At 27.4% G+C, this 14,538-nt stretch overlaps 2 protein-coding genes across 2 annotated transcripts; both read right to left on the minus strand.

Moving 5' to 3' along the window:
* Positions 1 to 1,423: 1,423 nt before the first annotated feature.
* LOC119684274 lies at positions 1,424 to 5,369 on the minus strand. The gene is made up of 6 exons (XM_038098281.1): positions 5,351 to 5,369; positions 3,187 to 3,476; positions 2,951 to 3,122; positions 2,740 to 2,883; positions 2,270 to 2,497; positions 1,424 to 1,521 (listed from the first exon to the last, which is right to left on the minus strand). The coding sequence occupies exons 1-6, from the start codon at positions 5,367 to 5,369 to the stop codon at positions 1,424 to 1,426; spliced, it is 951 nt and encodes a 316-aa protein (XP_037954209.1).
* A 1,080-nt stretch (positions 5,370 to 6,449) lies between these two features.
* LOC119683047 (nose resistant to fluoxetine protein 6-like) lies at positions 6,450 to 9,804 on the minus strand. The gene is made up of 11 exons (XM_038096645.1): positions 9,714 to 9,804; positions 9,209 to 9,498; positions 8,973 to 9,144; positions 8,762 to 8,905; positions 8,145 to 8,517; positions 7,924 to 8,089; positions 7,786 to 7,865; positions 7,610 to 7,723; positions 7,202 to 7,539; positions 7,014 to 7,150; positions 6,450 to 6,949 (listed from the first exon to the last, which is right to left on the minus strand). Exons 1-11 carry the CDS (start codon positions 9,784 to 9,786, stop codon positions 6,827 to 6,829), a joined length of 2,010 nt encoding a protein of 669 aa, XP_037952573.1. The 5' UTR covers positions 9,787 to 9,804; the 3' UTR covers positions 6,450 to 6,826.
* Between the last annotated feature and the right edge of the window lie 4,734 nt (positions 9,805 to 14,538).

Below are 14,538 nucleotides of genomic sequence, written 5' to 3' on the forward strand. Positions count from 1 at the left end.
ATGATATTTGAAAAAAACCGTACAATAAATAGACATTCTAAATATGTTAAGATCATTATTTAATCAAATCGTTTGTTCATCTTCATACTTAAACTAATTGATATAATATATAATATAAATATATGAACACAAGGTATGCAAATTTTAATTAGTATTTCCAAAGCGCAAATTTTTATACCGCACAACTGTATGAAGTATACCAGTGGCTTATTAGCTAATACAATATATTAAATTCCATTAATTCTTTTTGTTATTATAAATTTTGGATTTTTCTAAAAACATGTTTTTTATTTAATTATCTTTATTAAATTACACACAGATACATTACTTAATTTCTAAATAAATTTCGTAATACACGCACAAACCATTCTATATACATATAAATACATATAAATAAATACATATAAATATATAGCAATTAAAATATATAAATAATATAACTACCATTCTTGAAAAATCATTTTAGATAAAAAAAAAATAAAACTGAAAAAAGAGTCACTGAATCGCTTGGACATCCGTACTATGAATAGATATTTTTGATTTATAAATGCAAACACAAAGTAAGTACTAAGAATGCGAAGATCTTCATTTGTTACTTGTTCGATATTTTCTACTGCCTCGTAGAAGAAATAATATTTATTCTGCATTTTTATTTATACCTCAAAATACACACAAATCTAATATATAAATTATACGGTAAGCTTGCATATGTTAACTACAGAATTATGTTAAGTTAACATCATATTCTAATAACAAATTGTACAAAATAACATGAAAAAATATTGAAGTTTTTAAACATTTCTTTATGCTTTCCTCCTATACGGTTTTTGAAAAAAAATACTAAAAATTATTGCAAATGGATATTCTACGAAGAGTACAGCAAAAAACCCTATAACATTTGAATACACAATTGCAGAAAAAAGAATTTTAGCCTGCAAATATATATTAAATTTGAAGTAACTAATTCTTTATAATTTAATTTATTCAGTACTTACAATACTTAAGTAAGACAAATGCAAAAAATTTCGTTCCGAGCCGAATATGTAGCGGATAACAACAAAATGCCAGATATAAACTTGAAAAGATATTTTCGCAAGTAGTTGGATTATGGGCAGACGATAGAATTTGTATGCTGCAAGTGATCAAATAGTAGCTATTTTAAACATATAATACCAAATCTTACCACCAATTTTAAAGCACAATCCAAGCACAACTATAGCAAAAACCACAGTCCAACCATTTCGAAACAGCCCCAAATATAAGGACAATGCAACGGATGGTAACTCATATTCCTTGTTTACAAACATTGCACCTAAATAAATGGAAGTAGGAAGTAATAGAAACAAAGCCCACCAAAGAAGATTAGGTAGCTTTCTTTGCTTCTCTGTTCGGAAGTCACGCCATCGTACATACAATTCCGCACTTATGATGCCAAAAATGAATCCACTGATATTCGTATAAAATGGAGTGTATATGTTGAGAAAAGTAATTTCGTCTCTATAGTATGAATAGCGGTAATTTCTAAAATGAATTTAAAAGGTTATATACCACTTAAGAATGACAAATTTTATTAATGTGTTAATTGAATGCTTACTCAGGTGCAAACGATAGGACTCCTTCTAGCTTTAATACATAATTTATGATGATTGGAATAATCGTTGAAAAAAGGATCAATAGTGAATATACTGCTTTTTTCAATTTTGGAAATCTATTAAAAGTTTTGAAAAGCTGTCAAAACTACAATTTTAAATGTATGTTATTAAGAGTACCTCGCATTCAACATTAGTATAATTAAGAAGATAATATACAGTTGCATATCAGTTCTAGCATACCAAATATGAACCCCGCACTTTAATTAGAAAATTGTTTTAGATTAATGGGATAAGTTCTATACAACGAAACTTACAATTTTTTCTGAAAAAAACTTGTTAATTAACAATAAGTTTTTCCATATATTTTCTCTGCAGGCGACTCTTTCCGTTTCAGTGACATAACGCCAGAGAGGACCATTATATAAATTGGGAATCACAGTGGCATTTAAAATAGTATACAATGCGATTGTTGGTATTAAACTAAAATTAATTCATTATTTTGGTGTCTTATAATACAATTTTTATACTTAACCGAAGGTATCTTTTAATTGTTTCATTGAAGAAAAAACTTATATAATCTCTAGAAGAAGATTTTTCTGTGAGCTTCGAAGATTTTAAAAATCGTATAGTCATCAAAAAAGCGCTCATAAAAAAAAACATTTGCATATTAATTGCACCATTTCCCAATATTGCATGTAAACCATTAAATATATTCTCTTCCACAAATTTTGGATTACCAACAACTGTCATAATATTCAGTACTATATGTGCTATAATAATAGTAATTTCTCCGATTAAGCGGAAAAAGTTAAAACATTGCAAATCGTGAGCAGTTCTTCCTCCTAAAGGTTTCATGAAGATGGCATAATTTCGCATTATTGAGAACGAAGTCAAGAGAGTACTGGCTGGAAATAAAAATAAATAATTTTACTGAAAAGTGTGAGGTTTTATCTATCAATATTAATATATCTTAACTCCTATTGAATCCTTTACATTTTTATAAAGACTGAATATATAACAATAATTATACCACTAAAGAGATGTCGTTATTGATCATAATATGCTTTAATACTATGATTAAATTACCATTTGCAGAACGAGAAAACAAATATTATTGGTAAATAATTAATAAGAAGGTTTTTCATACCTTTAGATTTAAATGGTTTGCGATAAAAATGAAACCATTTTTCTGAGGTTTGATTCTTAAACAGAAAATGGTCGTATACGGATGAAAATATGACGAAAATTCCAATACTAGATATCAAAGTATATCCCAATATATCCAAGTAATCTGAAAAAATGGAAAAGAATTTAATCAGAGTAAGAAAGTATAGCATTCAATTTATGAACGTAATTACCATATCTATTTGTTGTGTTTGATTTGCTGTGTTCACAATAAAGTAAATTTGTTCGGAGTCTCAAGTTATAGTTTTTATGCATTTCCCTATTAAGACAAGTGTGAATTACAGAATCATAACCGATGTTTTCATATATTTGATATCCATAAATCTGTCTAAAGAAATTCAAAAGCTATGGGAGAATATTTTTAAGTGGGTTTATTTTTTTCCTCTTAACATAACTTTTATGAACTCACCTCCTTGTCTTCAATTGGTTCATTAGTTGATATATCTACGTGGCTTTCTTCTTTTGGAGAGTCCATGCACTTCGCCAAACAAACACCGCGAAGTAATTTATCATATCTGAATCGATTTCTTTCAGTTCTAGAATGTTCTTCGATTGTCCTCCAGATTTCTGAGGAAGCATTTGGCTTTATTTCGGCATAAATGAAACAAAATGTGCCAGATGTGTTCTGTGTATTTTGGTATAAACAATCATCATAATCATCAATGGCGTTTATGGGTGGAATTTGATTGTACAGATAATCTAAAATTTCATAAAAGTTTCAAGAATTATAAAATAGTGAACAAAAATAGTTTTAATTTAAATTGCGAGACAAAAGTAAAATTTATAGGAAGTATACACATATGTCTCGACCACATTTTTCACTTATTATTATGTTAATAATTTAAGAACTCAGGCAATTTATAGTTAAACTGACCATCAGAATGCTTTTTACACATGCCAGAATTAAAATATAAAAGAAAAATAGTAGTTTTTAGAAAAGTTTTCATAGTTTATCACAATTAAAATAAAATGATCTTGGAGTTGAAGTATGACTGGAGTTCAAAACATATATGAGTTCTATTTATATGAAAATTTCAATAATATTATTAGTGTTATTATTGCAAATAACCACTTTTCACTCGTGTAATTTGAGTGCATTTGTAAAAAAGATGACATTGTATATGCATACACATATATGTTACATAGAATATATAAAACCATTAACTCATTTACAATAAATCAAACCCATTTGATATTTCTGTGGAATCAATGAAAGAATATAGTTCCACAGCATACTTTTAAGCTGAACGTTGTAAGGCTGTTGTTAACAGATAATAACATTCATCCATGCATTCCAATAGCTGAGTCATTTACTAAATATTTACTAATATTTTTTTACATATTTCATATCCGGCTACAGGTCACTTTTTTTTATTGCACATTTTCCAGTGCAATATAAACAACAGAACCAAAATATAGATTGATATAGATGATATATGAATATAGATTTTATTAATATTAATGGATGTTTTAATTTTAGTGTTCTGATCCTGATGATAACTGTAAATGAAAGCCGAAATATAGAACATATTAAAATATATTAAACATAAATTATTAATTAAAAAAAACATTTTTTAAAATTGCTAACTGACAATAATACCATAAATTCTAACTTAGAAATGCACTTGGAGTGCTCAATGAAAAATTATGGTCTAAAATTTTCATTGCTTAGCCTGGTAAAATCTGGACGTGGTGGCTTCACCATTGACTAAATATTCGCACTTAGATAAATTCTGGAAAAAGCGCATGAACATAATATCGACACCTATGTATAACTTTTCTATCGATTATTAAGCGGTTATAGATAGCCCCATAAAGAATCACGTTTACGTTGCATTATCTGAGCTCGATATTCTTGCAAGTCTAATAAGCCTCTCCGGTATAATGTTAAACAGTATTCACAGCTCCATCAAGGTTGTATAAAGTTTCCTAAACTTTTCGAACCATGTGAGTTTCAGACACACTGTTCCTTATTATGTGATCTCTTCAATTTCAACATAAAAGTGATCATGCGCATTAACCGTGTTCAGTTCTGTCTAGCTTAGGCTGACAATATTCAGCCCAAAGTTCTAAACTAAGCTTCTATAGGTTCAATATGTGATTCTGATGTAGAGCTCTTAAAATAAATAAAACTGTCGGTCGATAGCTCGTTCAGTCTATCAGTGCTTATATAAGACGCTATCGTATCACACAGTGATGAAGCAATGATCAAATTGAGGAAGCACTAATCGCCAGCGCCAGTCCGAAACCTGATAATAGGTTGTTACGATTTTATATATAATTTCAAAATTTTGTCGAAATTTTTTTTTAATTAAAGGATTCTTTTCTAATAAATTATGTATTGAAAATCTTAATTGGAATATATGTATGTATCTGTAGCCAAATCGGAAACAATTTAATTGAAAAATTAAATGAATGTGATATTTTTTGTAATATATTGTTTGGCGAATATTAATTTAATCACTTAAAGAACAAGAAAGCAAAATAAATGAAAATCAGTTTATATGGCAAAGAACAGAGTAACTGTCAAGATTTGCCTGATATACGCTTACTGACACAACCGGTTTACTTACTGATGAGACACTGTGTCATTGGTAAGCACACCGACCCATTAGTGGCTCCCTTCAACGACTACTGTCGTAGCTGCGTGTCAGAAAAGGTGAAGGAAACTTTTGCCTATTTGCTCTGTCTTTGTCCAACACTCGTTAGAAAGCACATATAAACCCTACGGACTTCTATTCTGATATGTCCGTCTAATATCGCTAGCATGAAAATTAAAAACATTGTCTGTTTCAAGTCAAGTCGTTTTTGTTTTTCAAGAATTTTAATTTTGATTATTTCGAGCATTATTTTTAGTATATTTCTATACGTATTTCGGCAAATTCGGTTTTGTCTTCATCAGGAGAATTCCTTATTACAGGTTTTATATTTAATTTTAATTGTTAGGGTATTTTTGTTTATGATCTTTATGGTGACAGGCTGGTGACGGGATGGGCCCGGTTTTGTTTGTTTGTTGTTCAGACTTGATTATGTACAGGTAGTTGGTGAACTGGTATTTTGGTTGGGTTTGTTTTTAGAATGTATTTAAAAAGCAACGTATCATTATGCATTGCTCTTATTGCCGTTAAGTAGAGGTGCGAAAAATACACGGGAAATTGGTGTGCTGGTCCTGTATAAGGTTGTCATGGAAGAGTTATTTATATATGTATTCTTAAACCTAAGTGAATCCATTTATTTAATACTATGAGCTGCCACTTGTAACTTACCTTACTTTTCGAGGTACATTTGTATAAATGTTCAATGCTCATTTTCAAAGAGTCTATGTATTCAGCAAATGGACTTCGTAGTTATAGTTCGTAAACTGGGAAATTTTTTATGTTAAAATGGGTGAAAAGATAAGCAACCAGAAAGATGGATATCATTTATTTGATTTTTTATTTCATGCTGTCGTGCTTATCATAAACATCTTAACATTTTTCATATTATATATGGGAATCATATATTAAAAATAATAATAAATATGGATTTATATAAATTAAATTATAATGAAAAATGGTAAATTAATATGTCTTATACATATATCGTAGTATACATAACTTGACCTTTTTTAATGATGTGTTAATATATTTATGTAACTGTTTAATAATTTGTAAATATCTTACACGTATATGCTATAATATAATATTAACATTTTTAAAAACATTATCCATTGGCCATTGAATCCCTAGCATCAATATATATTTCTAGAAACAAACAATTTAAAAATCATTCTTCCGGTATTTCTAGTTCCATATTTTCTGCGCCCTTTGATTTTTAAACATTTTCAATATGTTGGCACAATACACGCTTTAATCTCTGAAATTCATATGCGTATGTTATGTTAGTAACATGATTATGTTAAGTTAATTTACGCTTGCATATTACATTTCGAAGTTAAAATGATCCCTAAAACAGAATAATTCAACCATTAAACGAGAATATAATTCTTACAATAGAGTTTCATAAATATGACAGAAATATTTTAGAGAAGTTACAGATTATGCAGTGCTTTAAGTATTTTTATTTGGATGAGTAAGAGCATAAGTAATTATGGTGAATGGATATTCCACAAAGAGCACAGCAAAAAACCCTATAATATTTGAATACAAAATTGCAGAGAGTATGATTTTAGCCTATAAAATATATTTTTAAGTTAATATAATTATTTCTTAATTTATTTGATTTGTTGACACTTACGATATTGAAGGAAGTCATATGCAGAAAATTTCGTTCTGAGCCGAATATATGGCGGATAACAACAAAATGCCAGATATAAACTTGAAAAGATATTTTCGCAAGTAGTTGGATTATGGGCAGACGACAGAATTTGTATGCTGCAATTAGTCAAATAGTAGCTATGTTAAACATATAATATAAAATCTTACCACCAATTTTAAAGCACAAGCCAAGAACAACTATAGCAAAAACCACAGTCCAACCATTTCGAAACAGCCCCAAATATAAGGACAATGCAACGGATGGTAACTCATATTCCTTGTTTACAAACTTTCCACCTAAATAAATGGAAATAGGAAGTAATAGAAACAAAGCCCACCAAAAAAGATTAGGTAGCTTTCTTTGCTCCTCTGTTCGGAAGTCACGCCATCGTACATACAATTCCGCACTTATGATGCCAAAAATGAATCCACTGATGTTCGTATAAAATGGAGTGTATATGTTGAGAAAAGTAATTTCGTCTCTATAGTATGAATACCGATAAGTTCTAAAATAAATTTTAAACATATTGTACCAAAATACTTCTAATTTTAATCATGTGAGAAGTTTACACTTACTCTGGTGTAAATGACATCACTCCTCTCAGTTTTAACACATAATTTAAAATAATTGGTATAACCGTTGAAAGAATAATAATTATTGAGTATACCGCTTTCTTCAATTTTGGATATCTGTTTATAGTTGTGAAAATATTGTAAAATGACTGGTTTAAAATATTTATTGCGGGGTATACCTTGCATTTAGTATCAGTATTATTAAAAACACAATGTACAGTTGCATATCAGTTTTAGCATACCATATATGACCTCCGCACTTCAATTACAGAAAATTTTAAAGATTAATGGAATAAATTCTTTACAACGAAACTTACAATTTTTTCTAAAGAAAAATTGTTAATTAACAATAAGTTTTTCCATATATTTTCTCTGCAGGCGACTCTTTCCGTTTCAGTGACATAACGCCAGAGAGGACCATTATATAAATTGGGAAACACAGTGGCATTTAAAATAGTATACAATGCGATTGTTGGTATTAAACTAAAATTAATTCATTATTTTGGTTGTGTTGCAGTGTATATTCAATATACCTAACCGAAAGTATCTCTCTGCAACTTCTTTGATAAAGACGCTTATACAATCTTTAGTAGAAGATTTTTCTGTGACCTTCGAAGATTTTAAAAATCGTATAGTCATCAAAAAAGCGCTCATAAAAAAAAACATCTGCATTATGACTGAAGTATTCATCAATACGGTATGAAAACCATTAAATATATTCTCTTCCACAAATTTTGGATTTCTAACAATTAATGTAATATTAAAGAATACATGAGAAATTACAACAGTAATTGCTCCGATTAAGCGGAAAAAGTTAAAACATTGCAAGTCGTCAGCAGTTCTTCCTCCTAAAGGTTTCATGAAGATGGTATAATTTCGCATTATTGAGAACGAAGTCAAGAGAGTACTGGCTGGAAATAAAAATAAATAATTTTACTGAAAAGTGTGAGGTTTTATCTATTAATATTAATATATCTTAACTCCTATTGAATCCTTTACATTTTTATAAAGACAGAATAAAGACAGAATCACAATGTTTATACCACTAAAGAGACGTCGTTATTGATCATAATATGCTTTAATACTATGATTAAATTACCATTTGCAGAACGAGAAAACAAATATTATTCGTATTAATAAGAAGGTTTTTCATACCTTTAGATTTAAATGGTTTGCGATAAAAATGAAACCATTTTTCTGAGGTTTGATTCTTAAACAGAAAATGGTCGTATACGGATGAAAATATAACGAAAATTCCAATACTAGATATCAAAGTATATCCCAATATATCCAAGTAATCTGAAAAAATGGAAAAGAATTTAATCAGAGAAAGAAAGTATAACATTCAATTTATGAACGTAATTACCATATCTATTTGTTGTGTTTGATTTGCTGTGTTCACAATAAAGTAAATTTGTTCGGAGTCTCAAGTTATAGTTTTTATGCATTTCCCTATTAAGACAAGTGTGAATTAGAGAATCATAACTGATGTTTTCATATATTTGATATCTATAAATCTGTCTAAAGAAATTCAAAAGCTGTGGGAGAATATTTTTAAGTGGGTTTATTTTTTTGCTCTTAACATAACTTTTATGAACTCACCTCCTTGTCTTCAATTGGTTCATTAGTTGATATATCTACGTGGCTTTCTTCTTTTGGAGAGTCCATGCACTTCGCCAAACAAACACCGCGAAGTAATTTATCATATCTGAATCGAGTTCTTTCAGTTCTAGAACGTTCTTCGATTGTCCTCCAGATTTCTGAGGAAGCATTTGGCTTTATTTCGGCATAAATGAAACAAAATGTGCCAGATGTGTTCTGTGTATTTTGGTATAAACAATCATCATAATCATCAATGGCGTTTATGGGTGGAATTTGATTGTACATATAATCTAAAATTTCATAAAAGTTTCGAGAATTATAAAATAGTGAACAAAAATAGATTTAATTTAAATTGCGAGACAAAAGTAAAATTTATAGAAGTATACACATATGTCTCGACCACATTTTTCACTTCTTAAGAGATAATAATTTTCATATAAAGTCACTTTCTAATTATTATTATGTTAATAATTTAACAACTCAGGCAATTTATAGTTAAACTGACCATCAGAATGCTTTTTACACACGCCATAATTAAAAAATATAAGACAAATTGTAATTTCGAGAATAATTTTCATATTCTATGACAATCAAACTAAAATCGTCTTGGAGTTGAAGTATGACTGGAGTTCAAAACATATATGAGTTCTATTTATAAGAAAATTTTATTAAGTTTATTGTTATTAAAATTGTTATTAACACCTCATATAATTTTAAAGCATTCATATAATTCGCACTCATATAATTTTAAAGCATTTGCAAAAACGATAAGAAGTCAATTATTTTTGTTCAAAATTACTTCATAATTACGTTAATGTACTTATTTTTTTTAAATATATATAATATTAGATATTGTTAGTTCAATGGTTACAAAAACTTCTATTTCACCAACTTTTTGCAACCTTGTGTTATAAAAGTTGATCTTAAACGAATTGAACTTTTCTTTGCACTTGAATTACGAATTAAAAATAAAAATAATTGAAGCTAAGTTTGAAATAAATGAATTTTATATAAATTGGATGGAAAAATTAATTAATTTTGAATATTAGCCAATTAACTAATCAATTTGATCCTTTGTAAATGTATTACATATGAGTCATTTTATCATTCAAGACGCTTTAACAGACGTCTAACTACCTATTAAATTATCCATTATAAGAGATGTTGTGCATTTCAGAATTTGATTTAAGTAATTAGCAAAATATAATTTTTTTACCATCAGAAACATATTTTTTTTCGAATCCTGTTAATTTATAACAATCTGTTAAGTTTAATTGATAATAAGTAAAATTTCAGACAATCTGTTTTAGACGCAAGTAAATGTTGGCATAGACTACTGTGATCGACACAATCGCTGTCACAGCCCCTATAGTTATAGTCCTAGCATTCCAAAACATCATTATAAATCAAAAGCGTATCATCTAATGATAATTTGATTTTTCGAATGAAGAAATATTTGTAATGGACTTTGAGGTCCAAATTACGTACTACTTAAATAAATACCCAAGTATTTTGTCTCCACTGTTTGGTGTAGTTGTGCTCTGTTTATTGAGATAGACGAAAAGTTAGAATATTTAGTGGTGTATATTAGATGGACCGAATTGGATTCATTTGATATCATTTGGCTATTTTTCATCCATGGGTCAATATTGGAAAAGTACATCTACAGTTTTACCAATACTTTGCTTGGATTTTTACAAATGCATAGTCTGCGAATATGCCGATTACACCTTATTCAGTGAGTGGAAGCTCTACTGTATACAAGAGATAAGATAAGTGTTGGTCTTATTAAATTATTTTAATGTACGGCAGCATTATTTGTATTGGTATATTTTCTCTTAAGTTTATTGCTCTGCTGTCAACATTTATGGCCCATATTATTTTTTTGTACTGCACTTAGTTTCTAATGTTGATCTGTTAGTAATTAATAATTATTTTATTTTATACCTGGTGATATACCTGGTGATTGATGACCATTTGTAAAATAACAAGTAGAAAAACCTAAAAAAATACAATTAAACGCGTCGTTAAGGGTATGGGGCGTAAAAGAAGAATCTAACTTAGGAGCACGTAATCTGAAAATAACACAGAGGAAGAGTAGACCCGATATAAGATAATGCTAAATTGAAGAAGAAGAAAAATATGTAAAATAATTACTCACTTTTCTTGATATAGTGTAAGTCAGTGAATTTGATTAACCAATCTATAAGCAGTTATTTAGTAAAAATTGAATTGAACGAAATATTTTGTTAATTTTCATGTATTTTACTATCTGAAAAAATTCTCACCCATTTAAAAAATGCTCCCGTTATTATTTTATTTTATTAAACAAAAGGGGCTTTCGTTATATTGCATAGGAGAGTTATGTTGAATCAAATACAATATGTATATTTATCGCTGTAATGTAAATAACAGACTCTGTTATTTTTTAATGTATGTTACAACTTGCCTGCTAAAATCGCTTTTTAGCAAAAATTTGTCTGAAGATAAGATTTACACGGAAACAGTAAAATTCATTTATATCGCAACTTTAAGATGAACTGCTAATTTCGCGTGACGGAGTAATTTGAATAAAACAAATTACTACGAAAAATATTAGGACATAACCATTTAATAATTAAAGATACATTTCAAGAAGATACATATGTCATTGACATTGTAGTCAAGTCACATAGGAAAGTAAAAGTAAAACGTTTAAAATGAAAGAGAAGTATTAATTATTAAAGATGCATTAACATATATCTACAGTTTTTTAAGATAATATATGAAAAAGGTGCTATATTAAGCTTTTTCAAGAAAGTAATACAATATATGTGTGATGCAATAATCAATAAGTTGTTATCCTGTAAAACTATGGAATGCAACAGGAAAATATATGTTTAAAAAAATAAATCCAAATTATTAGAGGCACTCATCAGTATATAGAAAAAGAAATAAAATAAAATATAAAATATCAATCGATACTGAATTTAGTGTCTATTTTAAAATATATATTTAGCTAGCTAGTGTTAGATCGCTTTGATATACTTCGAGTCGAGTGCATGAAAATTTCAACAAAGACGGAAAATATTGAGCAAATTATTTGAAATATTTGCATTTATAGAATTTATTACATTGCCTATATTATAATGAAGGTGCGACAATAATTAAATAGTTCATTGAAGTTAATATACCAGAAAATATAATTATCAGCAAACAAACTAACATTTATGGTATTTATTTAAAAAAGTTGTAACTCTTGTGGTAGTGTTAATGTGAAGTACCGAATAGATTATGTGTCACGTTTTGTTTAAATTAATAAATTAATAAAATAAAATTAAAAAATTAAATTTAAAAATTACAATGGCTTTGTGAAGCGTTCAAAACTTCTAACGTTACATAAATTTATATATATTATAACAAAAAAGTATCTTTTTAATCCAAACGAAAGGCATTTGTCAGAACTGTCACTTATTAAAAACAAATTATTTTTACTTATTAATTATCAATATTAATTTAAATACTTTTCTCGTTACTTCATGTTTTTGTTACCTATTGTTATTATTATTTTTTCTATTTATATATTCATTTTTATTACTGTTTATAGATAGATAATAAGTGTTTGGAGGTATCGGTGACATGTATGGGAGTTTATCCATATAATAACTTACATCTAACAAAAAATATATTATTATGAAACATTGCTTCATTAGAATAATTTTAAAATTGAAAAACGTTTTGCTGTAGATATTTATTGATAATTTACAGATACCTGTATTTAGAGTTTATTAAATATCTGAACACTCAACCGAACTATATTAGAGATAACATAATATTCCACATACCTATATGAGATCTAATAAAATATTACATCTTATGTAGTTTTATGTTAGTATGATTACATTTAAAAAAAAAATATAAATTAATTTGCTTACATTTGTAGATGATTATATTACTAAAAAGTATTAACTAAATGCATTACATGTTGGTACTGAAATTAATATAGTTCGGCTGAATATAAGCGAGAATCGTGTGCATTCAATTAAAACTTAGCTTACTATTAGTATCATAACTAACTTTTACATATGTAGATATTATAATTATTATTGGTAGGAATGCTGACAAAAAAGATTGTGATACCTTGCCTTATATGCAATTGTTTTTACCATTTACGTTGGGTTGGGTTTTCTTTGTTATCTTAAATATTTTATTTTATTTGTTTATATTTCAGTGTACAAATATTTTTATTGCAATTTTTATAACAAAAATGAAGCACGTAAAAGCGTTAAAAACTAGTGTTGCTATTATTTGCAAATAGTTGTCTTGTATAAATAAAGATATATGTAAAGATTTGAACTATAGGCACTTCAAAGGCTTAAACTGCACTCTTGAACAAAATAAAAAACTTTAAAAAACTTAATATTTTGAAATTTAAATGAGATTTATATACATATACACCATATTATGCATATATGACGAATGTGCTTACTGCTACTGACCTCAACGATACTGCATTTTAATGTTGACATGTTGACTAAAGCAAAACAATTTCCTTTCATTTGTTTACTTTTGTGTTATGCGTTCACTTCAAATACGTTTAAATAATATTTTTTAATTTAAAATAAAAGTGCTTTACTCTTAGATACTTTTTGACTAAATCGTTTCGTTATTTTCACGCGAATATAAACTTTAGTTGCAATCCTATCCTCGGCCGTTAAACATTACAGTAGAAGCGTGTAAATTGGACGATTCGTTCAATAATTTTACTTGGAAAAATACAAAAAAGGATATAGAAGTTGTTTTTTTCATGTGTAAAAATAAAATAAATTTATTATATTTATAATGCATACTCATTGAATATTTAAACAAAAAACGTGATACTTTCGCTTCTGTACAAGAAAGTTTAAAAAAAGCCTTCTGCAAATGTATCTTTCATATCAATTTCAAATAGATAAAAATATATAAATTAATGCATAATATATAATGCTAAATTTAGTTTTATAATAAAATATTATTATTAATAACAAAATAAATATAATAATTTGTGCGAATAAACATATAAAATTAAACATTTTTTATTATTAAAGTAAAGTTTTTATATTTTATAATTTATAATTTAATATCAAACTTTAAAAAATAAATATCTAATAAATGAACAATCAATAAATTATTAAAAAAAATAGAAGTTTTAGTGTTAATATAAGCTATAAGTTTAATAAAAGGATAACAATTTTTTTTCAATAACAAATATCGGTAAGTTAATAATAAATAGAAAATAATTTATTTTCAACATATAAAAAATTAATAAAACATTAAGGTATAAAGACAGTGTTTTTTTTCTGTAATAGCAT

This window comes from Teleopsis dalmanni, chromosome 2 (assembly GCF_002237135.1).
Source record: "Teleopsis dalmanni isolate 2A chromosome 2, ASM223713v2, whole genome shotgun sequence".
In the NCBI taxonomy this organism is placed as follows: domain Eukaryota; kingdom Metazoa; phylum Arthropoda; class Insecta; order Diptera; family Diopsidae; genus Teleopsis; species Teleopsis dalmanni.